This window comes from Hoplias malabaricus, chromosome 6, assembly GCF_029633855.1.
Source record: "Hoplias malabaricus isolate fHopMal1 chromosome 6, fHopMal1.hap1, whole genome shotgun sequence".
Lineage (NCBI taxonomy): Eukaryota > Metazoa > Chordata > Actinopteri > Characiformes > Erythrinidae > Hoplias > Hoplias malabaricus.
The window spans coordinates 47725901-47753132 of NC_089805.1; the positions used below are offsets into that span (position 1 = coordinate 47725901).

Below are 27232 nucleotides of genomic sequence, written 5' to 3' on the forward strand. Positions count from 1 at the left end.
CTTTTAGACTATAAACATGGCCACCATCTTGAAAGCCGCCATATTGGATCAAGAGCAAATTTTTCCAAAGGAAAAGTGGTCATGGAGCATATCAAAGAAAACCAGAATTGCCTCAGACATTGATCTCCACAGTCTGATTTGCAATATCTCTAGTGGTTCAAAGTTATCGACACAGAAAGTTGTTGTTCGTTACAGGCTCAACCAGAACATAAATGCTCGGCGCTACCTGACAGTGCTACAGGAAACAGTGTTCCTATCCATTCTGACTGAAGATGGTAGTTCCCCTGAAATTTCCAACAGGATGGGACTCCACCACACTACTATATATACATGTTGTCCTGCGTCTTTGACTCTGTACTTTACTGTACTGTACTGTAAATGCCGGTGATGTATTAGATAAAATTTCCATGGAACTGGTGGCACTGGGCATTAACGGTGCCAGTGGGGGTGGGGCTAGGTACAGCCTAAGTCAGCAGGGAGGCCAGTGTGGATTTACAGTTGATGGTTAAGGGTGTGTTAGGGCTGTAAATTTGGCTTGGAGTGGGGTGGGTCTGGGAAGCCAGACTTCACTGTTGAGCCTTCTGCAGATGTCATGGGCTTAATTCAGCCAAACTCTGACAAGGGGAGGTGTTGACCTGATGACTCCTGTGAAGAGCTAGTGATGCAATGGTTGAGTACACATGGACTGGGCTCAATAAGTAGTCTTCTGTGTTATGTGTAGCCGGTTGCTGATCGGATCATAAACAGCCTCAACAACCCTTTTGGTTTGGATTAGGATTTAAATTGCCAAAGATTAAAAGAGTGTTTTGGCTGCAGGTAAGAAGAGAGTGGGATGGGCCCTATGCAAAGCTCTAATGGACTGGCATAGGATATTTAATATATCTCATCCTGTGTATGATTACAACGTCCTGTGGTCTGTGTTGTGTCCTGTGTCCTGTGCTCTGTGATGTGTGGTCTGTTGTGTCTGATGTAAGTCATTCACAGTTAAACAGACGTCTCACTCTAAGAGAAACACAGGGAGGTGCCTGAGTACAACGTGACTCACAACGGAAAACGCCCACAATAAAGCTCCAGCACTTCCTCCTGTGTGAGTCTGATCCAGTCCAAACTGGATTTAAATGAAAGTGAAAGTGCTGCTGTGAAGAGTTTGTGACGATCAGAAACAGAGAAATACAGAGGTAAAAATAACATTTAATTTATTGACCTGAGGATTAAAGATATTTCAGTGTGTGTGTGTGTGTGTGTGTGTGTGTGTGAGAGAGAGAGAGAGAGAGAGGGATCATAAACTAAAAAGAACACACGATGAAAACAGAATGTTAATGATCAGTGCTAGATACTGTGTGTGTGTGTGTGTGTGTGTGTGCGTGTGTGAAAGAGAGAGAGAGACAGGGATCATTAACTGAAAAAACACACGATGAAAACAGAATGTTAATGATCAGTGCTAGATAATGTGTGTGTGTGTGTGTGTGAAAGAGAGAGAGAGAGAGAGAGAGAGAGAGACAGGGATCATGAACTGAAAAGAACACACAATGAAAACAATGTTAATGATCAGTGTTAGATACTCTGTGTGTGTGTGTGTGTGTGTGAGTGTGTGTGTAAATGGAATAAATAATTCAAATAAATGGAATTTGAATTATTGGGAACACATTAAATTAAATTTAAAAATACAAATGAAAACTACAAACCCTTCTTTAGAAAAGTCGACACATTTTGTAAAATACTTAGAAAAGAGAAATCTGTGCTGTGTTCATTGGTTACAGCTGATGTCTATTTAGAGAGTAGCTGCTGTATTAGGGATCAACTTATTACTCAAAACACATCTCAAATAAAAACTGTGACATTTAAATTGTTTCTGTCGATACATGTAGTCCTCATATTTAAAATGAAAGAAATATAAGTACTGATCCCTGACCCATTTATCCACGTCACTGTTGTAAACAGAGCTCTGTTGGTCTGTGTCAATCAGAGGAGCTCTGGCAGCTAATAATATAGACAGTAGTTAGACACATTAATAAATGAATAATACCATAATTACACACATTAATAAACTAATAATACAGACAGTAATTAGACAATAATACAGCAGAGAAACTTGAACCTTATAGTTCAAATTATTGTCGACATACAATTCCCTGTGTAAGGGCACAAACCATTATTTTATGATGCCCTACTGTGCCCTACGGAGGGTGTAGAAAGACATTTGGGACTGGGCATTGTCTTCGCTGCAGCATGTAAATATCTCTCATTGATCACACACACTTCAGACAAGGAGAAATCCTTTATTAACCCTTCAGCCAAACCAGAGGAATAATTTAGGCGACAGTCAAAATAAAACATTATCCTCCAAGAATCTGTTCCACTCTTAGAGCAGGGTCAGATTATTTACCCTGGGGAAAAGACTGAGACAGGGGAACATGTGGCTTGTGTTCATATATATAACAATAATTAAAATAAAAACAGGTGCAGTAATGTGATTGGTAATTGAAAGTTACAGTGCAGCGTAGAGTGTACAGAAGCATGGCACAGTGCAATACTCTACAAGTTCTCTAGACAGAATAGGATAAAATATTTTTAAAAAGGAAAGTTTTACTATGTAATACTCAACAATTACTCTATAAGACACCATAATTTAATCTGGATGAAGTTCAGTCCCACAATGTCACAGTTGAGCAGGACAGACAAGGGAGGTGGACGTAAACGCAAGAAATCTTTTATTTAACAAAACCAACACAAGCAAGGAGTTTCACAAACTAACCACACGAACGAAACAGGAACAAACAGACAACCGAGAACAGGGGTAGACATGGGAGATGCACACACAAGAGAAACCACATCTACACACACAAGAACCGACCAGGGAACAATGAAACAAAGGGACTATATACACAGAGCACTGACAAGGAACACCTGGGGATAATAACTAGAGGGCAAGACTACAAAGGAGACACTGATGACAGGGCGGAGCTAAGGCGGGACTAGGGCAGAGAACAACAACCGGAGCCATGTGCTACATGACCACATGGTGAGGAAAACAGACAGGACATTACACATAAAGAATGAATGACTGACACGGTGTAGTAAACACAATTAATATATTACAGCTAATGTGCTTTTATTTTATGCTGCTTTGCTATTATACATATAAATACTTAAAAAAAAGTTTTCATAAATACAAAAACAGGCACAATTCCTGAATATAGACTTTCTTCCTTCTGTGCTGAGACAACTGTGTTGTGTATTTGTTGGTGTAGTGTGTAGTGGCTGCTGTGTAGTGTTTATGCACTTAATTTATGTGTCATTTGACAAGTTTTTTTTTTAAGTTGGGTAAATTATTTACACACACACACACACACACACACACACCCTTAAGTTTGCCACCATGTTCTCTGACATTTCAACCTTGCTCAGAGAACAGCTTCTGGTCTTCACGGGGAAGAGTGTTGAGAACGACTGAAAAGGGAGCTGCCCCTGGTTATAGTGAACATCTCAGATACTGAGTTTTATAAAATACATTCTTTGGGATTGTTTCTCTCTTTTAATGTTACAAAGAGACTGATGGAATTTACAGGAATCAAAATCACTTTTAATTTATGTATTTGGAATGTGTTTATTGATTTATTTTTTTACTTGTTCTAATTTGTGTGTTTGGATTTTGAAACAAAACAAAAATCTTCCTTTTGTAAACATTTCAGCTCTGGTCTAACATCTGATTCAGTAAATGAAGATCTGTAGGAAGATCTGAATATTACAGAGATGAGGAATAAATGAATCTATGTAAATGGAGCTTTAGAGTGTGTTCAGCTGATGTGAGAAAATCTTCATTTGTTTTTCAGGGATGAAGTTTTTCATTGTGGCAGCTCTTATTCTCTCTGTCTGTGTGGAGACTAGAGCACGTAAGTGTCCACACTACTGTACTGTGTTCTTTGAGTGTATCGGTGTGTGTTTTATTGTATCAAGGATAAGTCGATGCAAGTAGGATCCCAGTGGGAGCTGATTATTGTTGATGAAACAAAATAAATAAATAAATAAAAAATAACCCCCTAATAATCCAGAGTGAGCTGAGAGTAAAGACATAAACTGAAGAGACAAACACGAGGAGAAATCAGAGACCAGGCTTTGGTCAAAACAACAGATTAATAAAATAGAAATGTAATGATCAGATTTGACATAGGAATCCTGGGAAAGACACACACAATTTACAAAGATCAGTATATAGTCTTTTCTGAGTTAGTGCAGAGGTGATAGCAACCACTTCACAAATAAAGCAGAGCTGCACAGCAAGTAGGTGTCGCAGTCACACAGCTCCAGGGTCCTGGAGGTTGTGGGTTCAAGTCCCGCTCCGAGTGACTGTCTGTGAGGAGTGTGGTGTGTTCTTCCCGTGTCCATGTGGGTTTCCTTTGGTTTCCTCCCATGGTCCAAAGACACATGTTGACAGTCTTACACTTTTGTGCACTGGGAAACACGATGTTAATATACAGGAAATGTAGGTGTGCCTCAGTTTACCTGTGAGCTGATAAACATGGTAATTAAATGTTCAAATGTGGTCTAGTCATATTGCAAGATATTTATATTCACTAACATTCTGTCAGATCCCTTCAGGGTTTTGATTTGTTAATGTGTTAAAGTCAATACTAGCGCCTCTGGGAAACAGGATAAACATATTTTTCTGAACATTTTAAAACTAATTTATGAACTAAAAACCATACTCAAAGAATGCTGCAGTTTTTTCCATTACAAAGGTGTTATGGTCAGTTGCACAGTAATAATAATAATAATATTACTAAATTATTATTATAAATTGCATTTGTAAAGCGCTTTTCAAATGACCCAAAGATGCTGTTTACAATGAGAATGAACATGTAAAAAACACATTATGCAATCAACAGTTATTGATTATACAATTAAACAAATGAGAGGAACATATAGCACATGACCCATTTCACAACATGAACAGGAGTAATAGCATGGGTCGGCCTGTCATAGGCTTCTGGAAACAGAGATAAAAAGACTAAATGGAACACAGATAGCTATACAGTATAAACCTGAACACAGAGAGCTAAACAGAATAAACCTGAACACAGAGAGCTAAACAGAATTAACCTGAAGACAGAGAGCTAAACAGAATAAACCTGAACACAGAGAGCTAAACAGAATAAACCTGAAGACAGAAAGCTAAACAGAATAAACCTAAACACAGAGAACTAAACAGAATAAACCTAAACACAGAGAGCTAAACAGAATAAACCTGAACACAGAGAGCTAAACAGAATAAACCTGAACACAGAGAGCTAAACAGAATAAACCTGAAGACAGAGAGCTAAACAGAATAAACCTGAACACAGAGAGCTAAACAGAATAAACCTGAACACAGAGAACTAAACAGAATAAACCTAAACACAGAGAGCTAAACAGAATAAACCTAAACACAGAGAGCTAAACAGAATAAACCTGAAAACAGAGAGCTAAACAGAATAAACCTGAACACAGAGAACTAAACAGAATAAACCTAAACACAGAGAGCTAAACAGAAGAAACCTGAACACAGAGAGCTAAAGAGAATAAACCTAAACACAGAGAGCTAAACAGAATAAACCTAAACACAGAGAGCTAAACAGAAGAAACCTGAAGACAGAGAGCTAAACAGAATAAACCTAAACACAGAGAGCTAAACAGAAGAAACCTGAAGACAGAGAGCTAAACAGAATAAACCTAAACACAGAGAGCTAAACAGAATAAACCTAAACACAGAGAGCTAAACAGAATAATCTTAAACACAGAGAGCTAAACAGAAGAAACCTAAACACAGAGAGCTAAACAGAATAAACCTGAACACAGAGAGCTAAACAGAATAAACCTAAACACAGAGAGCTAAACAGAAGAAACCTAAACACAGAGAGCTAAACAGAAGAAACCTGAACACAGAGAGCTAAACAGAATAAACCTAAACACAGAGAGCTAAACAGAATAAACCTAAACACAGAGAGCTAAACAGAATAAACCTAAACACAGAGAGCTAAACAGAAGAAACCTAAACACAGAGAGCTAAACAGAATAAACCTAAACACAGAGAGCTAAACAGAATAAACCTAAACACAGAGAGCTAAACAGAAGAAACCTGAACACAGAGAGCTAAACAGAATAAACCTAAACACAGAGAGCTAACCAGAATAAACCTAAACACAGAGAGCTAAACAGAAGAAACCTAAACACAGAGAGCTAAACAGAATAAACCTGAAGACAGAGAGCTAAACAGAAGAAACCTAAACACAGAGAGCTAAACAGAATAAACCTGAACACAGAGAGCTAAACAGAATAAACCTAAACACAGAGAGCTAAACAGAAGAAACCTAAACACAGAGAGCTAAACAGAATAAACCTAAACACAGAGAGCTAAACAGAATAAACCTAAACACAGAGAGCTAAACAGAATAAACCTAAACACAGAGAGCTAAACAGAATAAACCTAAACACAGAGAGCTAACCAGAATAAACCTAAACACAGAGAGCTAAACAGAAGAAACCTAAACACAGAGAGCTAAACAGAATTAACCTGAAGACAGAGAGCTAAACAGAAGAAACCTAAACACAGAGAGCTAAACAGAATAAACCTGAACACAGAGAGCTAAACAGAATAAACCTAAACACAGAGAGCTAAACAGAAGAAACCTGAACACAGAGAGCTAAACAGAATAAAACTGAACACAGAGAGCTAAACAGAATAAACCTGAACACAGAGAGCTAAACAGAAGAAACCTAAACACAGAGAGCTAAACAGAATAAACCTGAACACAGAGAGCTAAACAGAATAAACCTAAACACAGAGAGCTAAACAGAAGAAACCTGAACACAGAGAGCTAAACAGAATAAACCTAAACACAGAGAGCTAAACAGAAGAAACCTGAAGACAAAGAGCTAAACAGAAGAAACCTAAACACAGAGAGCTAAACAGAATAAACCTGAACACAGAGAGCTAAACAGAATTAACCTGAAGACAGAGAGCTAAACAGAAGAAACCTAAACACAGAGAGCTAAACAGAATTAACCTGAAGACAGAGAGCTAAACAGAAGAAACCTAAACACAGAGAGCTAAACAGAATAAACCTGAACACAGAGAGCTAAACAGAATAAACCTAAACACAGAGAGCTAAACAGAAGAAACCTGAACACAGAGAGCTAAACAGAATAAAACTGAACACAGAGAGCTAAACAGAATAAACCTGAAGACAGAGAGCTAAACAGAATAAAACTGAACACAGAGAGCTAAACAGAATAAACCTGAACACAGAGAGCTAAACAGAATAAAACTGAACACAGAGAGCTAAACAGAAGAAACCTGAAGACAGAGAGCTAAACAGAATAAACCTAAACACAGAGAGCTAAACAGAATAAACCTAAACACAGAGAGCTAAACAGAATAATCTTAAACACAGAGAGCTAAACAGAAGAAACCTAAACACAGAGAGCTAAACAGAATAAACCTGAACACAGAGAGCTAAACAGAATAAACCTAAACACAGAGAGCTAAACAGAAGAAACCTGAACACAGAGAGCTAAACAGAATAAACCTAAACACAGAGAGCTAAACAGAAGAAACCTAAACACAGAGAGCTAAACAGAAGAAACCTGAACACAGAGAGCTAAACAGAATAAACCTAAACACAGAGAGCTAAACAGAAGAAACCTGAACACAGAGAGCTAAACAGAATAAACCTAAACACAGAGAGCTAAACAGAATAAACCTGAACACAGAGAGCTAAACAGAATAAACCTAAACACAGAGAGCTAACCAGAATAAACCTAAACACAGAGAGCTAAACAGAATAAACCTAAACACAGAGAGCTAAACAGAATAAACCTAAACACAGAGAGCTAACCAGAATAAACCTAAACACAGAGAGCTAAACAGAATTAACCTGAAGACAGAGAGCTAAACAGAAGAAACCTGAACACAGAGAGCTAAACAGAATAAAACTGAACACAGAGAGCTAAACAGAATAAACCTGAACACAGAGAGCTAAACAGAATAAACCTAAACACAGAGAGCTAAACAGAAGAAACCTGAAGACAGAGAGCTAAACAGAATAAAACTGAACACAGAGAGCTAAACAGAATAAAACTGAACACAGAGAGCTAAACAGAATAAACTTAAACACAGAGAGCTAAACAGAATAAACCTAAACACAGAGAGCTAAACAGAATAAACCTAAACACAGAGAGCTAAACAGAAGAAACCTGAACACAGAGAGCTAAACAGAATAAAACTGAACACAGAGAGCTAAACAGAATAAACCTGAACACAGAGAGCTAAACAGAATAAACCTAAACACAGAGAGCTAAACAGAAGAAACCTGAAGACAGAGAGCTAAACAGAATAAAACTGAACACAGAGAGCTAAACAGAATAAACCTGAACACAGAGAGCTAAACAGAATAAACCTAAACACAGAGAGCTAAACAGAAGAAACCTGAAGACAGAGAGCTAAACAGAATAAAACTGAACACAGAGAGCTAAACAGAATAAACCTAAACACAGAGAGCTAAACAGAATAAACCTGAACACAGAGAGCTAAACAGAATAAACCTGAACACAGAGAGCTAAACAGAATAAACCTGGATACAGAGAGAGAGAGGTAAACAGACTAAATGGTACAGACAGACAGAGAGAGAGGCACAAGGAAGGAAACAGACAGACCAGACTGACATACGTAGAGACATGAAGTGATGCAAGGCAAGTGTAACTAAAACACACACACACACACACACACACACAAAATATACTCTTTGAATTGTTTTAAGCTTTAATTATTTTATCTGAATTTATTATTCTTGAATAATAACAGTTTAAACATGTTCTTGAAAATTTACGAGTTCAATTCATATTCAGATACATAATTGCGAAGCAAAATATTCAGAGGAGGAAATCTGAAGACTTAAATTCAAAAGCAACAAAATTCAGATGCAGAATTTCTGTGCAAAAAAATTCAGTTCTACAAATTCAAAGGTGGTAATATTTCAAAGTCTGATGAGACAGATTTGCTTCCATAGGTCATACCTCGGCTGCAGCCTAAGCTTTGAAACACATCTTGTGTGTGGGGGCACCAGAGGGAGAAGGCTGAAGGAAAAGTAGTTTTATTTTGGGCATTTTATTATAAATAGACAGCAAGGATATACAGCCATCCTACAAAATATATAAACAGATTATATTTTGGCTCCAGAATTGATCCTTAAAAGTAAACACAAGGATCGGAAGTATGAATATTTATGTATCAATCTGCCCATCCCTAGTATTCACTAACATCCACATGTTCTACTAAAAAATCTGGTGCTTACGCAGCATTTGTGAATCTTGTGGAAAGGTTTAAGTAAGGTCCAATATCTCATAATAATAACCCTTGTATTGCAATTCCTGTCTACATGTATTTATATGGACATTTCAGTCGTCCCTACCCAATTCTACACCATTGTACACATGAATTACATTAACCACATAAGAATAAAGTAAAGCATTGCTTAAATCATGCCCTGCAACAGGGAGACTGCTGCACTAAGGCTTGAGGAAAATTACAGATATTTTATTGAATAATTTTCACTTCTTAACTTTACAGAGCAATTTAAAGTAGTTGGTCCAGATGCTCCTGTAGTTGGTGAAGCTGGTGAAGACCTGGTTCTGCCCTGTTCTCTCCGACCCAGAGGCAATGCTGAAGATATGAAGGTGGAATGGATCCGAGCAGAACTGACTCAAATTGACACACTAGTTCATCTGTATGAAGATTTTAAAGACAGGAATGATCAACAGATGGTGTCATACAGAGGCAGGACAGCTCTATTTAAAGATGAACTGAGGAATGGAAACACATCACTGAAACTCTCCTCGGTCCGAGCGTCTGATGAAGGACTTTACCAGTGTTATGTTGAGGACACATTTACATCTCACTTTGAAGACACCACTGTTCATGTACAAGTAAGAGGTAAGAACCATCTGTTTATGATCCTTACTAATGAACCTCTGCAGACTATTCTTCATTCCATCTGTCAGGAGTTGAGCAAGTGAAAAAGCAGGAAACAAACTAATAAAATGTGAATTAACCAGAACTTGACACAAAATCAGAGCGCACAATGAAGACCTGAAATTAACTAGAAGCTAAAGAGAAAATTCAAACACAGAATAAAAATCTGAACAGGACTAGAGCTTCAACAACAGGAGAGCAGAGTTAAGAGACAAAAAGGAGAGATGGATTGAACAAAGTTTTGAAGCAGTAAAATGTTTAAATCATTTGATACAGTGCAATAAGAATAATAAAACATTGCCTGATTCACTTGTGTGTCAATTTTAAATGTTTTTCCAAACTGAAACCACAGAATCATGCAGTGATTGTAATGTTTGTAGGTATTTTTATGTTGCATGTGTGATTTAAAATAGAGACAGCAAGAGAGAATAAAGTGCAGGCGTCTTTTACTTTTCAGTATCCTCAGAGCATAACGTCCATATTCACTGCCTAGAACTGGTTTCGCCAAAACAAACATGAATTATGGGTAATGTAGTTCTGCCAATAGCCTAAAATACTAAAGTATTAGAGAAATGTTTGTATTTTTTCCTTCTTTCAATTCTATATTTTAGTTCTGAGAGTTTTTTGTGCTCCTTGTATAAAAAAATATAAAAATTATATATAAAATAATGACTTGATAATACTAAATTCTGCTATTACGACGGCACAACAGGTAGGTGTCACACTCACACAGCTCCAGGGTCCTGGAGGTTGTGGGTTCGCTCCGGGTGACTGTCTGTGAGGAGTGTGGTGTGTACTCCCTGTGTCCATGTGGGTTTCCTTTGGTTTCCTCCCATGGTCCAAAGACACATGTTGATAGGTGGATTGGCGACTCAAAAGTGTTCATACGTTTGTGAGTGTGGAACTGCATAAGAAGTTACAGACAATAAATAAAAGGCAAAACATTTCTACAGCTGCAAATGTTTATTACACCTTCAGAAACATGAATTCGTAAAAACATATTTATTACAAGTTCACATATTCATACATTCAAGTGTATGCTTGTTTTTCACATGCACACAAAAGGTGATATACAACTGTATAAGGTTGTAGTATATAAGTATATATCTAGTGTATAAGGTGATTTCCCACTGTGTCCATCAGCTCTTCTTTAACAACATTCTGTAAGCATTTGGGAACTGAGGAGGACATTCACTGTAAAAAGTGAACTGTTTTCTGATTCTTGCATGGTACAGGACATCAACAGCTCTGGGGCTCCATTATTGAAGCCCTAGTTCATAAAAGTTTCATAAAGCCCTAGTTGTTTTCAGTGGGTGACAGGTCTGGACTTATTTAGCTCCCAGATTGTTTCTTACTAAGGAGCTGTGCTGTTGTAATTAATGTCAAATGTGGACTGGTCTTGTCTCACTGAAATTAACAAGGTCTTCCCAGAAAAAGATGTTGTTCAGATGGCAACATGTTGCTCCAAACTATATATTGTTCAGCATTAACGGTGCCTTCACACATGTGCAATTCACACATGCCATGTGCACTTATGTCCCCCCACCACACCATCAGGGAGGTTGGAGCCTGAAGGAGGAAGCAGCCATGATTTCCAAAAATAATTTAAAATTAAACACAGGTTTGGGAAGTGTTTCTGAGCCCATGCAGTGATTTCCACTACAGAAACATATCTATTTTTAATGAAATACCATCTGAGGGCTTGAAGATCACAGCCAGCTAATGCTGGTTTTGGTTTCTTGAATTATTTCATTATTTGCCCATGCAGTCTTTCACAGAGAGGTGAATCCCAACATTTTTTGGAATGTGTTTCTGGCATCAAATTTAACATGGGCCAATATTTTTCATAAAACAATACAATTTCTCAGTTTCAACATTTGAAACATTGTCTTTGTAATATTTTCAATCAAATATCAAGTAGTGTTGAAAATTATTAGCACATCATTGCATTTTTATTTCATTTAAACTTTGCTCAGCATTTAAATTTTTGGGAAATGGGATTGTACCTACAGGCTCTAGAGATGACATCAATACCAACAATTAGTTAACAGGCTTAAAATCCACTGACTAGTTTGAAAAGCTTCATTTTTAAACAAATAACCAGTGAGGAAATGCTATGCATTTTTTGACAAATGTTGCAGTCAAATATTTTGCAGAATATATCATAGACTATACTTCTTTTCTATGAGTTTAATTTTCAATGAGATTTATTGTTATATATATATATATATATATATATAATATGAATTCTGCATCCTGGTGGCATTTAGTGTTTCTACTGACCATTTGTTTGTCAGGACCCAAGGAATATGGGGTAAAAATGAGTCATCCCTATGACTCACAGGTTAGAGTATACAAAGAGGAATGTGTTTATCTTCACTATAGTGCCCCCTTCAGGCCAATCAGTCTGATTTCTTATGCCAAAAATATTTTATTAATTTTCCAGTGTTCTGACTCCTAATAAGGGTAGCAGAAATAAAACACTATGCATGTAAACTGACCATTTTAAGAGGCTAATGAAAACCATCAAATGCTGTTAAAATCTTATGATGACATGCTGTGTAAATTTGTTAAAAGGTATTTAAGGAAAGTAGACTGTGAGACAGGTGAACAATGACTGGTCATAGTATAAGTCCATAGCCACTCTCAGTAGTTGAAACCGATTTCTATGAAGATACTGATACAATAATTCAAATTCAAAAATTTTTGTTTCATTGAGTAAATACATGAAATTGATCAATACAACTGTACATGATTCATAAACTGTGTATATGCTGTAATTATTCTAAATATGCCCTGTGAAATGTGGTTTCATAGCTATTTTCATCAAAGTGCACTGTAAAAAATGTTTGGGCATTTTCAGCCTGACATACACCACCTGTGATCATCATAGTCAGTAAATCTGTATGTTCTTCAGTAAACATTCCTCTGTTGTGTGTTTCAGGAAGAGGTTTCCATTCCTGGAAGATCGCCATCATCTGCTTTTTAGTTGCCATCATTTTATTAGCAGCATTTGCAGCATGGATCATAAAAGGTAAATCTGAATACATTCACTTCATGATTAAAATATAAACATTTAAAACAGTCTGGCAGACACTGCATCTTGTGTGTGAACAGAAAATATTCTGTGGTGTAAATTCAACACTTCATTGAGACTTCAGTCTAAGAAACTGTCCTTCAGTTTCTTACAGTGCAGCTACACTTCACCTGCAGCAGTGGCAGTGCTGTACCTGTCGGCCATGTCACTGAATCGTGTTTATTGCGTTGTGTATTCTTCATCCAGCTCTGATTTTTTCCATAGTCAGAGGACATCAGTTATCCCCACAATGCCCAGCATTTTCTTTTCACATTTATGAGTTCCTTGATTATCTAGATTAGTTTCAATCCATCATTTTTATTGGTGGCTGTACAGAGAGGTCACAGCTAACTGTTCAGTAGGTTGTCCCTAAACTGTGAATCTACTGCAGTTGATGCATTGACACTGTCCAGCTTAGCCCCTCCTCATTTAAGTCTGGTCCTGTTTTCCATGGGCCTTGTGGTCACATGGTTCTTTGTTTTTGCCCCATGTGCAACTCTGGTTCTTGTGCTGTGTTAGCACCTTCCCCTGTCATGTGTCCCCATACCAGGTGTTTTGTGTTTTTAGATAATTTATATTCCTGCATGTTTGTCCACATTTTTGTTTGTCTAGGGGCCTGTTACTTGTTTGTTTCTAGCTCTCTCTTGTGCCTCTTTATTTCCTAGATATCTCTTTTTGAGTCTTTGTTTATATCTCTCAAGTTTCATTGTCAATTTCCCTTGTTTCTTTCAATTCTGTGCCTCTTGTTGTCTCTCTTTTCCCTGTGTCTCTGTGTTACTTTTCATCACTCTTTCATTTCACTTTTCATCATCTCATTCTTTGTTTTAGTTTGTCTCCCTTAGATGTTTAGTCTCATTTCTGATTGTGTCCTTATTAATCTTGTTTAAATAAAATGTATCTGTGATTATTGAAAATGGATCTCTCACAATGAAGTGCGAGGGATGAAGGAGATATGGAATCTCCTTCATCCCTCGCACCTCAGTGTGAGAGATACATTTTCAGGGCCATCTGTTTTTAATGATGTTTAACAATCCTCACAGTCAGAGCTCTTTAAGTGTGTATTCAGCCTAAAGCCAAGACTTTGAACTTTGACACCATGATGCGTTGACCATCAAATACAAAACAAGTTGTATTTATTTATTTATTTCTTTTTTGTCTTGATGTTTTAGGAAATGAAACAATGCCAACTAGTGTTGTCACGATACCTAAATAATTACTTTCAATACGATACCTGCCTAAATATCTCGATACCGATACTGAAACAATACCATCGCAAAAGCGCAAAACATCAAGTAATATACTTTCTCTACAAGCCGAGTCTGCAAAATCGATGGTATCTGCTTGTTAAGTGTGACGCCACACGTGGCATTTCACGATTTCTCTGTCCAATATGGAGTAAGGAAATCTTGTTCATAATCTAGAAGTCGTACCTGTAATAATTCAAGTCGTATGCGTAAGTCTTTATAATCATGTATTTTTGAAGTCGTATTGCTACAGAACACACACAAAACTGTGAATGTAGATTAGCATGCACACATTTATTTTTGACAGTAATCTTAATCCATACAATCGCACCTTCAGCCCTGTGTCATACATAAGAGGTGTTTACTGTCTGAATAAAGCTGAATGCCTCAATCAATCCTGTGATCTCAGTTCAGGAGTTCAGAAAAAGGAATGAATTCGTCATAAAAGGAAGCAAACATTTCAAGGTAGCACACATCGTCAGAACACCAGAACACATTTTTTCCAGAACCTATTCACATGGATCTAGTTCTTCTGGGTTTTGATGTAGAAAAATACTGTGTAAATGCACAATTATTGTTCATTGTACAACAAAATGTTTCTTCTCTATTTAATTCATTTGTGGCTATGAAAACACACACACACACACACACTAGTGCACTATGGGCAGTGAATGCACACCCAGAGTGGTGGGCAGACATTCCCAGTGCCCGGGGAGCAGATGGGGATTAGGTGCCTTGCTCAAGGGCACCTCAGTCGTGGATTGAGGGACGACATTGCTGTTCTTTCATTCTCACCACCCCCAATTTTTTAGGAATTAAGCCAGCAACATTCAAGCCTGCTTCTCTAATTGTTTGGCAATGGTTGCCCCCAATTAAACCACAGTTGCCCCCATTAGGCCACAGCTACCCCTCTTTAACCCACCACTGACACCTCTTACCCCAAAAGGCTGAATGCTATTATTGTTTTATAATGCACCAATATTTCTGTGGGTGACAGGTCTGGACTTGTTTAGTTCTCTTCTTTTACTAAGAAGCCATGCTGATGTAATCCATGCAGAATGTGAATTGGCCTTGGCTTTCTGAAATAAGCAAAGCTTTTCCAGAAAAATACATTGTCTGGATGGCAGCATGCTACTCCAAACCTGTATATATCATTCAACATTAACTGTGCCTACACAGATGTGCAAGTCACCCATCCCATATGCACTAATGCCCCCTCATACCATTACAGATGCTGTTTTTTAACTGTGCACTTATAACAAGCTGGATGGTCCATTGCCTCTTTAACCCCGAAGACACAGCAAAAAATAATTTAGAATTTTCATTTGTCAGAATACGGGACATATTTCCACTTCACCACAGTCCATCTTAAAGGTCACTATCCAAAATTTGACCAACAGATGTTGCAGTAGCATCTCATAATCAGAACAGAACAATTATTCAGCAACGCCCTTCCCTTCAGCCTCACCCCTTCTCCCACCTTATCCCGAACTTGTGTTTTGGTCGTGGTCATATTTTGAAATTCTGTTTGCTGAGGGCAAAAGCGAAAGGTTTTTCAGACCGACTCACTCCAACAGAACTTAGAAAAAACAAAACAAATTCATAACATCCATAAACGCTAACATTATCATGACAGTAACTCAGACATGGAACATTATTATAATAATAATTAAAAAGTCATATTTACTTGGTGTTATTCCATCATCCAAAGTGCTTACAGATGTCCACAAACACCAAACCCAAATGGTACAAACCAACAGAGAATATAGAAGTCTAGGGAGAACAGGAGTAGTTGATGTGCTCAGGGGACTCACTGTTTAGATGTAGAGTGTAGCCATTCTCTTTCGGTATGAATTTTATAATGAGAAGTGAACGTTACTAAGGGACAGAATTTTGTCATTGTTCATGACTACTGAATCACATCAGTTCATGCATTGTTCATGCACATAAGCAGCATTTAGCCAAACACTAAATCCACGATTACTGATACATTAGGAGGAAACGTTTTTTGTAAAATACACTTACCCATCTTCAAATGTATAAAATTGGTTTTCGTATTCCTCTTCGTCTTATGGATAAAACCCCCCAGTCTCTGAAGCTCCGTTCTCCTCGTCACTGCTTTTCAAATGTGCCGCACCAATTTTAGCGGTTGTAATCTTTTTCAAGCTATTCCTCCGACTTTGACTGAATAAAACATGGAGGGTAACTGAAGGGATGGGTAAGTCCTTAATGATTTCTAGATAGTCTATTGGTCAGTTTCAAAGAAAGACATTGATGGACGCACGAATTCACCAATTACAAGAGAGATACAGATGACGGACAAGTGAATCCACCAGTTAATCTATTCATAATAATTTAAAAAATCATATTTACTTGGTGCTATTCCATCATCCAAAGTGCTTACAGAGGTCCACAAACACCAACACAAATGGTACAAACCAACAGAGAATATAGATGTCTAGGGAGAACAGGAGCAGTCGATGTGCTCAGGGGACTCACTGTTTAGATATAGAGTGTAGCCATTCTCTGTCGGTTTGAAGGAAGTGCAGTGACAGCGCAAAAGAGCATGGTTCAGTGGCATGAGAGAGCTCTCCTCGTTGGAGCCTAAACAATAGAAGTCTTCTCCCTTGGCCAGGAGGGTAGAAAAGCCAGCCTCCTACAGTTCCGGAGCATGTGGGGCAAAAAAAAAGCGACTGAATGAGTCATGGCGAGCCAAGCAGCAGTGAACTCAGGCTCTCCCTTTGCAGTAGTTAGTGTCCCATTCCACCTTAATATAATGCCAATAAACAAATAATTAAAAATGGTAAAAGTAAATAAACTGCTGTGTAAATTCCCTGAATGGAAAAAAACAACAAAAAACTTCAGCCTTGCTTTTAATGCTGAAAAATATAAATAAAATGCTATGTAAACACCCTGAATGGTAAATGAACCTAAGCTCAGGCTCAGAGAAGTTGCCAACATTTCTGGAGCCTGTTTATATGGTTTCTTCTTTACAATTGGATGCAGCAACAATCTTTCTTCGCTGACAGTGGTTTGGGAAGTGTTTCTGAGTCCATGCAGTGATTTCCATTACAGAAACGTGTCTATCTTTAATGAAGTGCCTTCTGAGGGCCTGAAGACCACAGCCAGCTAATACTGGTTTTGGGTCTTGTTCTTTGAACCCCTCCCCATTTTTATGTCTGAAAGACTCTTCCTCTCTGAGAGGTTCTTTTTAAAACCAATTATGACCTGTAATTGACCTGTTGCCAAAAAACCTGATTTGTTTACTGTATCATTACACAGCTGTTCAAGTCTTTTGTTTCCCTTCCCAAGTTTTGCTTTGGAACATGTTGCTGGCAAATTCAAAATGGGCATGTATTTTTCAAAAAACAATACAAAGTTGTCAGATTCAACATTTAAAATAGTGTTAGTTAAATATAGGGTTTAAATTATTTGCACATGATTTAAATTTGTTTTTTCATTTTGCACAGTGTCCCAACTTTCCTGGAAATTCTGTAGTTTAGGAGTGTGCATACTTATGCAACCACATTATTAGGTTTTTATTATTATCTTTTTATTTTTTATTTTTTTAACCCTTTCCCTTCAAAAAAGAGTCCATTTGTTTTTCCATAGACTATATATATATATGTCTACATGTCACATTTAAGGTAAAAATGTATTCTTAAATTTTTTTATGCCACAATACTGGGCATATGAACAGGGGTGTTTAGACTTTTTATAGCCACTCTATCTCAGAGTAACATTAATTTATAAAGTTAATTAATAATTAATAAAGGCCACTCTGAATCTTAATGACAGCAGCATCTCCCTGTTTCTCTCTTCCAGACAGACGCTCTAAAAAGCAGCTGTCTCCTGCAGAGTGCTCAGCCATAGCCTACCTCCGTCTCCATTCAGAGAAAGTGAGGAAGGAGCTGAACCTGAAGAAATACAACACATCAGAAGAGGGTTATCAGAGACTCATCCCAGCGATCTCTAACTGCAGAACAGCTCCGTGAGTGTCACCTACACATCTATAACTAACAGAGATACAGACCAGTGAAAGAACATTACACTAACCTCTCTCTGGCTTTTTGAAGAATATCAGTCATTCCCAGGCCCAGGAGAACAGGGAGATGTTCTGGACGCTTATGATGAATTAAACAGCAGGGTCTGGCTGCAGACGTGCTCTCGGTCTCACATACACCGCCAGCCTATTCATGACGTCAGTGCACTCTCTGCCACAGAAACTGAACTATGTTTTGTCTGTCGGTGTTTGTTGAGAGAAAAGACTAGGTTTGCCCTTGGCGCGTGTTGCTGCCACATTGCCGTGCAAAGTGCACAGCCTGTGTGAGAGGCTTCCCAGTGTATAGCAGTGTATTGCGTGAAGCATGTTGTATGAAAACAGAGTGGTCCTAAAGCATGGATATAAGAGGAAGGAGGAGGAGTCCATTAAAAGCCTGTGGTCACTCAGTCCAGGGCTCCAGCGCTGTTCCCGTGTGCAGCATGAACCAGTCAATACAATCATGATATTTGATGATTCGATTTTGATATCCTTCGATGATGATTTCGATGATGCCCTGATTTTAACTATATAAAATATTCACAGTTGATGCTTCATCGTGTAGCCCAAATTCACAAAATACACATAGATACTCTTAAAAATACAGTTTTCCAAACAATAGTGAATATTGGTATTTGTGATTCATCAGAATATATGTTCTTATGCTTGAAAAAAGTGTGAGTTTCAGCTGAAGGACAATTGCTTTTTTCGTGGAAGTCTCCAAAACGTTTGGATCTGAATTAGAATTAGGGATATTTTTAACAATAAAAAACATGTTTTTTTGTCCTGTAATGATAGCTTTAGCCTCTTATTATAGATTACATACATTAAGTTTTCATATTAAGTAAAAAAAAATATTAAACTTGTTGAGAATTGTCATTTCAGCACTTAATGCAACATATTTAATTTCACTGTGCAGCACATGAGGAGGTGGGACAAAAAGTTTCATGACAGAACTTTATGTGAATGAGCTGGTAACTAGAGTGGGCAGTTATGGATAGTATTTTGTATTGGTTTAAACATACACATAAAATTAATACTAATCACATTCATACATTCATACAGTAGCTGAGAGTATGTGTGGTTTGAGTAATGACACGATTCCCAGCCTGAACAACTGTCCCAGTCCGGTCATTCCCCTTCTGGAGAGGACAGTGCTTCCCTTTCAGCTCCTCAGGTTTCTTCCTTCAAACACACTGCAGAGAGCACAGCTGCCAATGAAGAGAGCATCTAACACACAGCTGCTTTAGTGCCTCCTGCTTCACCTGCGTCCACTGTGCTCTCCATGCAGCCCAAAGGTCACTCCTGTTCAAGAAAGTGGGACAGCCCATTGTCCAGTACGCAATTATGTGGTAGTTATAATTAGAAAATCACAGAACAAATCATGAAAACATAACACTGCATGTAAAACCAAATATTCAGACCCATGGACACCCACAACCATCACTAACTTCAGCAGTTAATGGCAGTTTACAGTTTCAGAACCCGCATTCACAGGTGTTGTATATTGTCAGAAACTAACCCACTGTTAGACATTTTCCACATACAGACCCATTGCAAAAAATTTGAATATTATGGAAACGTTGATTAATTTCCATAATTCTATTCAAAAAGTTAAACTTTCATAGACTATAGATGCAGGGTCCACAATTTAAACCATTTCAAGTATTTATGTGTTTATTTACATAATTAATATCACATAATTTGGGCTTCCAGCTCATAAAACCCACAAAAACAGGATTTCAAAAAATTAGAATACTGTGAAGAAATCAGCACAAACTACTTCTCAGTTTTTGCAGAAATCAAATCAATCAAAATATGGTACTCTTAAAACAATATGTCAATCTTCAATACTCGGTTGGGAATCCCTTTGCTTTAATCACTGCCTCGATGCAACGTGGCATTGAGGCAATCAGCCTGTGGCATTGCCTAGGAGTTATGGAAGCCCAGATTTCCTTGATGCTTGCTGTCAGCTCTTCTTTGTTGTTGGGTCTGGTGGCCCTCATTTTCCTCTTGAGAATACATAGATTCTCAGTGGGGTTTAGGTCCGGCGAGTTGGCCAGCCAGTCAAGCACTGTGATAGCATGGGCATCAAATCAGGCTTTGGTGCTTCTGGCGGCATGGGCAGGGGCCAGGTCCTGTTGGAAGATTAAATCTGCATCTCCATACAGATCCTCAGCAGAAGGAATCATGAAGCCCTCTAAAACATTCTGGTAGACACCTGCACCAGACATTGCACCCCAAATCATGACTGACTATGGATATTTCACACTGGACCTCAAGCAGTTTGGGTTCTGTTCCTCACCCGTCTTCCTCCAAACCCTTGGACCTTGATTCCCGAATTCACTTTACTTTCATTGGAAAAGAGGACCTTGGACCACTGGCCAATGGTCCAGCCCTTCTTCTCCTTGGCCCAGTTGAGACGCTTCCTACGTTGGCTCAGGTTCAGAAGTGGCTTGACCCGAGAAACCTGACATTTGTAGCCCATCTCCTGGATGTGTCTGAATGTGGTGGTTTCTGAACTGAGACAATTGAACCAAACTGAAGCAATTTAATGACACCTGGGGAAACCTGTGCAGGTGCTTTGAGTTTAGTAGATGATTAGTGTGTCACACTCAGTTTAAAACATTCATGCCCTGCAAAATTTGGGCTGATTTCTCCAAAGTATTCTAATTTTTTGAAATTCGGTTTTCGTGGGTTTTATGATCTGGAAGCCCAAATTATGTGAAAACAAACAAATAAGTACTTGAAATCATTTAAATTGTGGGCCCTGAATCTATAATCTATGAAAGTTTAACTTTTTGAATGGAATTATGGAAATTAATCAACTTTTTCATGATATTCTATTTTTTGCAATGGGTCTGTACATGGGACTGGTTCAGTCCATTTGTGAACTTAATCTGTAACCGTTCTGCATGTTTACACCAACATAAATTGTTTCCCGAACAAGAAATTTTGGACCCAGCTGGTACCAAAAAATAGTAGGTTATTCAATATGAAGAGTGACAGTGCCTGTAGGCGAGTCGAGATAAAGAAGAAAAATAGAAAGTAGAAAGTAGAAAAATCTCAGAACCTCAAATAAAGCGTTGTGGAGCAGTGGTCTTTGATGGGTAATTAACAGTATGTTATGCATTTTACAGCATGAAGGTTGTGGGTTCAAGTCCCACTCCGGGTGACTGTCTGTGAAGAGTGTGGTGTGTTCTCCTTGTGTCCAAGTGGGTTTCCTCTGGGTGCTCCAGTTTCCTCCCACGGTCCAAAAACACGCTGGCAGGTGGATTAGCGACTCTAAAGTGTCCATAGGTGTGAGGGTGTGAGTGAGTGAATGTGTGTGTGTGTGTGTGTGTGTTGCCCTGTGAAGGACTGGTGCCCCCTCCAGGGTGTGTTCCCGCCTTTCGCCCAGTGATTCCAGGTAGGCTCTGGACCAATTAATGAATGAATGAATGAATGAATGAATGGTACCAAAGAATAGTAGGTTCTTCAACATGAACACTGACAGTGTCTGTGGGCGAGTCGAGATAAAGAAGCTCTAGAAAAAGCTCAGAGCCTCAAATAAAGTGTTATGGAGCAGTGGACTTTGATGGGTCATTTACAGTATGTTATGCATATTACAGCATGGAGGTTGTGGGTTCAAGTCCCACTCCAGGTGACTGTCTGTGTTCTCCCTGTGTTCTGTCCGCGTGTGTTTCCTGTTTCCTGTGGTCCAAAAACACAAGTTGGTAGGTGGATTGGCGACTCAAAAGTGTGAAAGTGTGTGTGTGTTGTCCTGTGAAGGACCAGCGCACCCTCCAGGGTGTGTTCTTGCCTTGCGCCCAGTGATTCCGGGTAGACTCCGGACCCACTGCGACCCTGAACTGGATAAGGGTTACAGACAATGAATAAATAAAATAAAAATGAAACCAAAGGTGGCGGATGTTGTCCAACTCCTCCCAGACCTGGATTAAAGCATCAGTCAGCTCCTGGACCAGATGTGCTGGATTGGATAAAGTTGGGGCTCTTCTAATATTCTCAGTCAGTTAGTTCCATTTAAGAGCGGTGCCGGAGCCTGATCCTAAAGCTCCTAAAGACCTGAGAGCTCTGCAAACCCATTATATCACTCAGTTGATACTCTCATGGGCCATTGGTGTGGGTGAGTTAGTGAGTCTGTGGACCACGGTGAAGAGGATTTTGCTGTTGTTAGTGTTATTGTTGATGATGCTAGAGAAATAGGATTGTCATGTTTTGCATATTATCACGTTGTATTCACATAGCTTATCTTTTTAGATTTCTTTGTGAATATGAAGACTTGTGACATTCTCGCTTTTGGATTTGAAAAACAGAAGCATTTCTCCATGGTGCTTTCTGTTTGCAAGACATAGCCTTCACTTTAACTGGCGCAATCTCATCCATAACACTGACAATTTTTGAGTTAAAACTATTCAGCAGATCATCAACAGAGTTGGATTGTTCACATGGTGTAGTGCACATTTTACTCATGAAAAGTGTAGCTGTGCAGTCCTTTATATCTCTTCTGCCCGTGACGACTGGTGAGGCCCACATATCAAAGAACACACAGTAGTGATCTGGTACAGAGATAAGTATCAGAGTAGAGAGACAGGAAATAAATAAAGACAGACAGAGCTAAACACAGGACAAACACCAAGTAATGAAACGCAAGATTAACAGAATCAGTATAGGTGACGTGAATCAAAGCAAGGGCCAAGAAGTTTTAAAACAAAAAACTAATATAATTTTAATGTTTATGTTGTACATTCTGCTGCTGAGATTTTTATTCACATCTATCTGGGTTTACAGCATGTGTTATAGGGGTCTATTGTTAATAAATAACTGTGATTTTAGTATTAAGCTGATTCAACAGCACTGAACTGAACCTGAAACGGTAACAATGTACTGTATGATTAGGGAGTAGAGACACTGACAAACAAATCACTGTGTTTGTTCTCTCTTGTAGATTTGCTGGCTGTAATCTCTCTCAACAGTCCATCACCACTTTGACTGCAGCTCTACAATCAAAAAACTGCTCTCTGAGAGAACTGGACCTCAGTAACAATGACCTGCAAGATTCAGGAGTGGAGAAGATCTCTGAAGGACTGAAGAGTCCACACTGTAAACTGGAGACTCTGAGGTCATTGTTAAAGTTTTAATGGAATTATGGAGTTTATAGCAGCATTACAGAAATATAGATGTTTTTGTATATAATAATTAGACCATTCTTCACTAAGATTTTTGTTGTATCTATTTTACTTTTGCAGACTTGCTGTGTGTAAACTTGGCTATCAGTCCTGTGTAACACTGAAATCAGTTTTAGAATCAGAAAACTGCTCTCTGAGAGAACTGGACCTCAGTAACAATGACCTGAGGGATGCAGGAGTGGAGAAGATCTCTGCTGGAATAAAGAGTCCACACTGTAAACTGGAGAAACTCAAGTAAGTACTATATGAATTCATTTTTTAATTCAATGACAGAGGACAAATTTTCTCATATGAAATTTCTCCATCCCAGATTCTCCCCAGTAATGGGAACATATGTTTTACCTATATATGTTACTATATAAACTCTATAAAATAAAGCTAGTAAACCAGTTTGAATGAACCATAGCTCTGCTGTGTTTTGTCTCTGAAAAATGATTGTCTCTCTTATGGTAAATAATGTCTCATAAGAGCAGAAACAATGAGATTTGCTTTTCCTGAAGGATATTCAGAGTGCTTACTATGGTATTCCAGGTGGTTGCTGAGTTATTGCTAGGCAGTTTTAGGGAATGTTTTTTCCATTTTACCAATTTGTCAATGTAATTTTATTTATAGAGCACATTTTACAGCTGGTATTGTCACAAAGCTGCTTTCAGTTGTTACAACTTTATAGCTATTTTCCTAGGTTCATGAGGTTTCAGTGCATTAAGTCCCTTTACTTCATAGCAAGGATAAAACATTGCTAGCAGTTTGCTGATGTCTCAGAATTTCCAGTTCCACATTAAATGGTGAAGCAATTAGCGCCTGTGGCTACAACATTTAAGGTTTTCCAACTAAAAGTTGATTAAGCTTGTACAGGAAGTTGGGGTGGGAGATATGGCCTTCAAATAATATTGAGATATACTGGGATATTTTTTGTGATAACAATATACATTCACAATATAATTATATATAAAAAAACTTCTTAAAAATTAATTAAAAAACACTTTATTAATTTTTGCCCACAGACAGTCCTGAAATCTGTGATACAAATTAGGGCTGGGCGATATGACCAAAAAACTCATATCTCGATATGTCCAAAAGAAATGGTGATATATGATACTACATTAGGAAAACCATAACAAAATATAATGTCAACGTATTATTGTTTATTTTTAACACAAAAAGCACATGCTGAAAAAAGTATCTAACTGTAATTATCAACTGTATGTCTAAGAAGCAGCGATGTCCCGATCAAGTGTTTTTGCCCTCAGTCCCGATTTGAGTCTTTTTATATTGAGTATCTGCAGATACCGAGTCCTGATCTGATACTTAGATTTTCCTAGATAGTACTGTTACACAGTGCACACTTTAAGTAAACTCAGCCAGGTGTATCTGCTTGACACTGAATATTTCGTATTAAGAAACAAACTGCCTGCATCGAAGCTGCTGTTTTTTTTTTAATAACAAAGTAAACAAATTGTGTCTTCGCAAACAGTTAATATTCTTTCATTCATTCATTGTCTGTAAGCGCTTATCCAGTTCAGGGTCGCGGTGGGTCCAGGGCCTACCTGGAATCATTAGGCGTAAGGCGGGAATACACCCTGGAGGGGGCGCCAGTCCTTCACAGGGCAACACACACACTCACACATTCACTCACGCCTACGGACACTTTTAAGGTGCCAATCCACCTACCAACGTGTGCTTTTGGGGCGTGGGAGGAAACCGGAGCACCCGGAGGAAACCCACGCAGACACAGAGAGAACACACCACACTCCTCACAGACAGTCACCCGGAGCGGGAATCAAACCCACAACCTGGAGCTGTGTGACTGCGACACTCCCTGCTGCACCACCATGCACCCCACAAACAGTTAATATAAATAATAATCTAATGTGTATTTTATGTATAAAGAATTACTTTGATTCTAAAAGTCCGTCAGTTTTATTGTCATCACAGACAGTTTGCGGGGTAAAAAACACAACTTATATTCTCAGCATTATAATTCTTGAATGCCTGAATGCGTCTATGAGCTCTGCATACCTTTAGAAACTGCAGATCCTTCCGTTTCTAAAAATAGCACTCTCATCTCAGTGCGGTGAAGCCTCTGGGAGTAATCCAGTGTGAAAAAACACCTAAAAAACATGACGCTCCTTCAAAATCTATGTTTTATATTTCTCATAAAAGATTGTAATATAATCATAACTGAGGATAATCTGATATAATCATACATGAAGTCAATCGGGTGGAAAAATATGAGTCATCAGCAAAAAAATACTCGTATTATTGATTTATATTTTATCAAAATTTTTGTAGGTTTCACATCAAATAACACTGCATTAGATCACCAAATATAAACTAAAAAGCTTAAATAATTATTTATTGTGTGTATTCTAAAAAAACAAGTATTATTTCATCATATTTTTTGAAAAATATAATAATAATAATAATAATGTTATTATTATAAGCATCTGAGAAAACTGCCAAAGTACCAAAACAATTTTTATTTGTTGGGATATTGTCCATATGTGCTTTGAACTAAACTCCTGAAAGTCTGGGCCTGCTGTGACTTTCCGGAATTTATCAGTCATACATCCCAGAGCTTAGAATATCAGAAAAAATAAGTCCGTCTGATGCTACAAAATTATTTTGTCACAGTAATATGACATGTAATAAATTAGCTTCAAAATGTATTATGTTTTCAACTTACAGACACCTCACACTAACAATCTGTGTCAAGATATCTCATGTGGGAGTACGATTTCAAAGCTGTACGTTGAGAAATATGCAGAAAAAAACAGACACTTGGTAAAATTTTGGTCAAAAAATTATCAATTTCAAGAAAATATGAATTATTGGTCAGCGTGAAAACCTCAAGTGATTACAGATTTGAGTAGCCAAGTGTCTTTCAGAAAATAAAACAACATATTGAATAAGGCTATGTCACATAATTACTGTTTAAATGCAACTGAAAGAGGCACTGAAAAAAAAACGGAATAGCAAAATAGCTATATACATAGGGTCCATCGGGTTTTTTTAAGCACTGACCTATTTCTCTCAGCGCCACCACAAAACCAACAGATCCCTGTATGCGGGACTATGACTCCATTGGCTGCAGAACTAAATGGTGGACAGCTAAGTCTGACTGCTGATAGGCTAAATAAAAGTGAGGACCAATGAGAAGCGCATTCTCTGTTTAGGAGCCATGGAGCATCTGTCCCTCCCTCCGGCTGAGGGAGAGGAGCATGTCTCAAACAAGTCTTGGTCTTAACAGCGCTCTTTTTTGGAATTAAAACTTTGCCACTGGTTTCATTTTTGTCCTTTGTTGACTTACTCACAATTATCAAAGAGGTAAATGTGCTGAGAACAGCTCCAGCTCATGCTGTGTGTGTATCTCTGTGTGCGGGTGTGCGCAAGAGAGAGAAAAACAGCTGAACGGGAAATTTGTGCACTGTTAACGGATATGATCATTTTCTAAATTGTGTAGAAAATACTGTGGAATGTTTGGATATATTGCTCTGTTGTAGCTTGAGCTCAAATCATGTTCACGCTCCTGCGTTAGAAGTCTGCACTTACGTCACAATGTCGCGATATGGCAAACGTTTTATCAAATTAAAAAACATACCGGTATTATTGTGAACAATATTATATCGCCCACTCCTTATGGGAAGATTTTAACCAGTACAACTTTTAGCTCCATTC

The 27232-nt window shown here is 38.2% G+C and overlaps 1 protein-coding gene across 1 annotated transcript in view; it reads left to right on the forward strand.

Annotated features, from left to right (window-relative positions):
- Window positions 1-1100: 1100 nt before the first annotated feature.
- The window catches only part of LOC136699112 (NACHT, LRR and PYD domains-containing protein 14-like), a 49458-nt gene continuing 23326 nt past the window's right edge, over window positions 1101-27232 (forward strand). The window contains exons 1-7 of the mRNA XM_066673574.1: window positions 1101-1178; window positions 3834-3893; window positions 9605-9967; window positions 12951-13040; window positions 18152-18317; window positions 23314-23487; window positions 23615-23788. Of these exons, the coding sequence (XP_066529671.1) occupies window positions 3836-3893; window positions 9605-9967; window positions 12951-13040; window positions 18152-18317; window positions 23314-23487; window positions 23615-23788 (1025 nt within the window). The 5' untranslated portion in view covers window positions 1101-1178; window positions 3834-3835. The remainder of the gene's footprint in view (window positions 1179-3833; window positions 3894-9604; window positions 9968-12950; window positions 13041-18151; window positions 18318-23313; window positions 23488-23614; window positions 23789-27232) is intronic.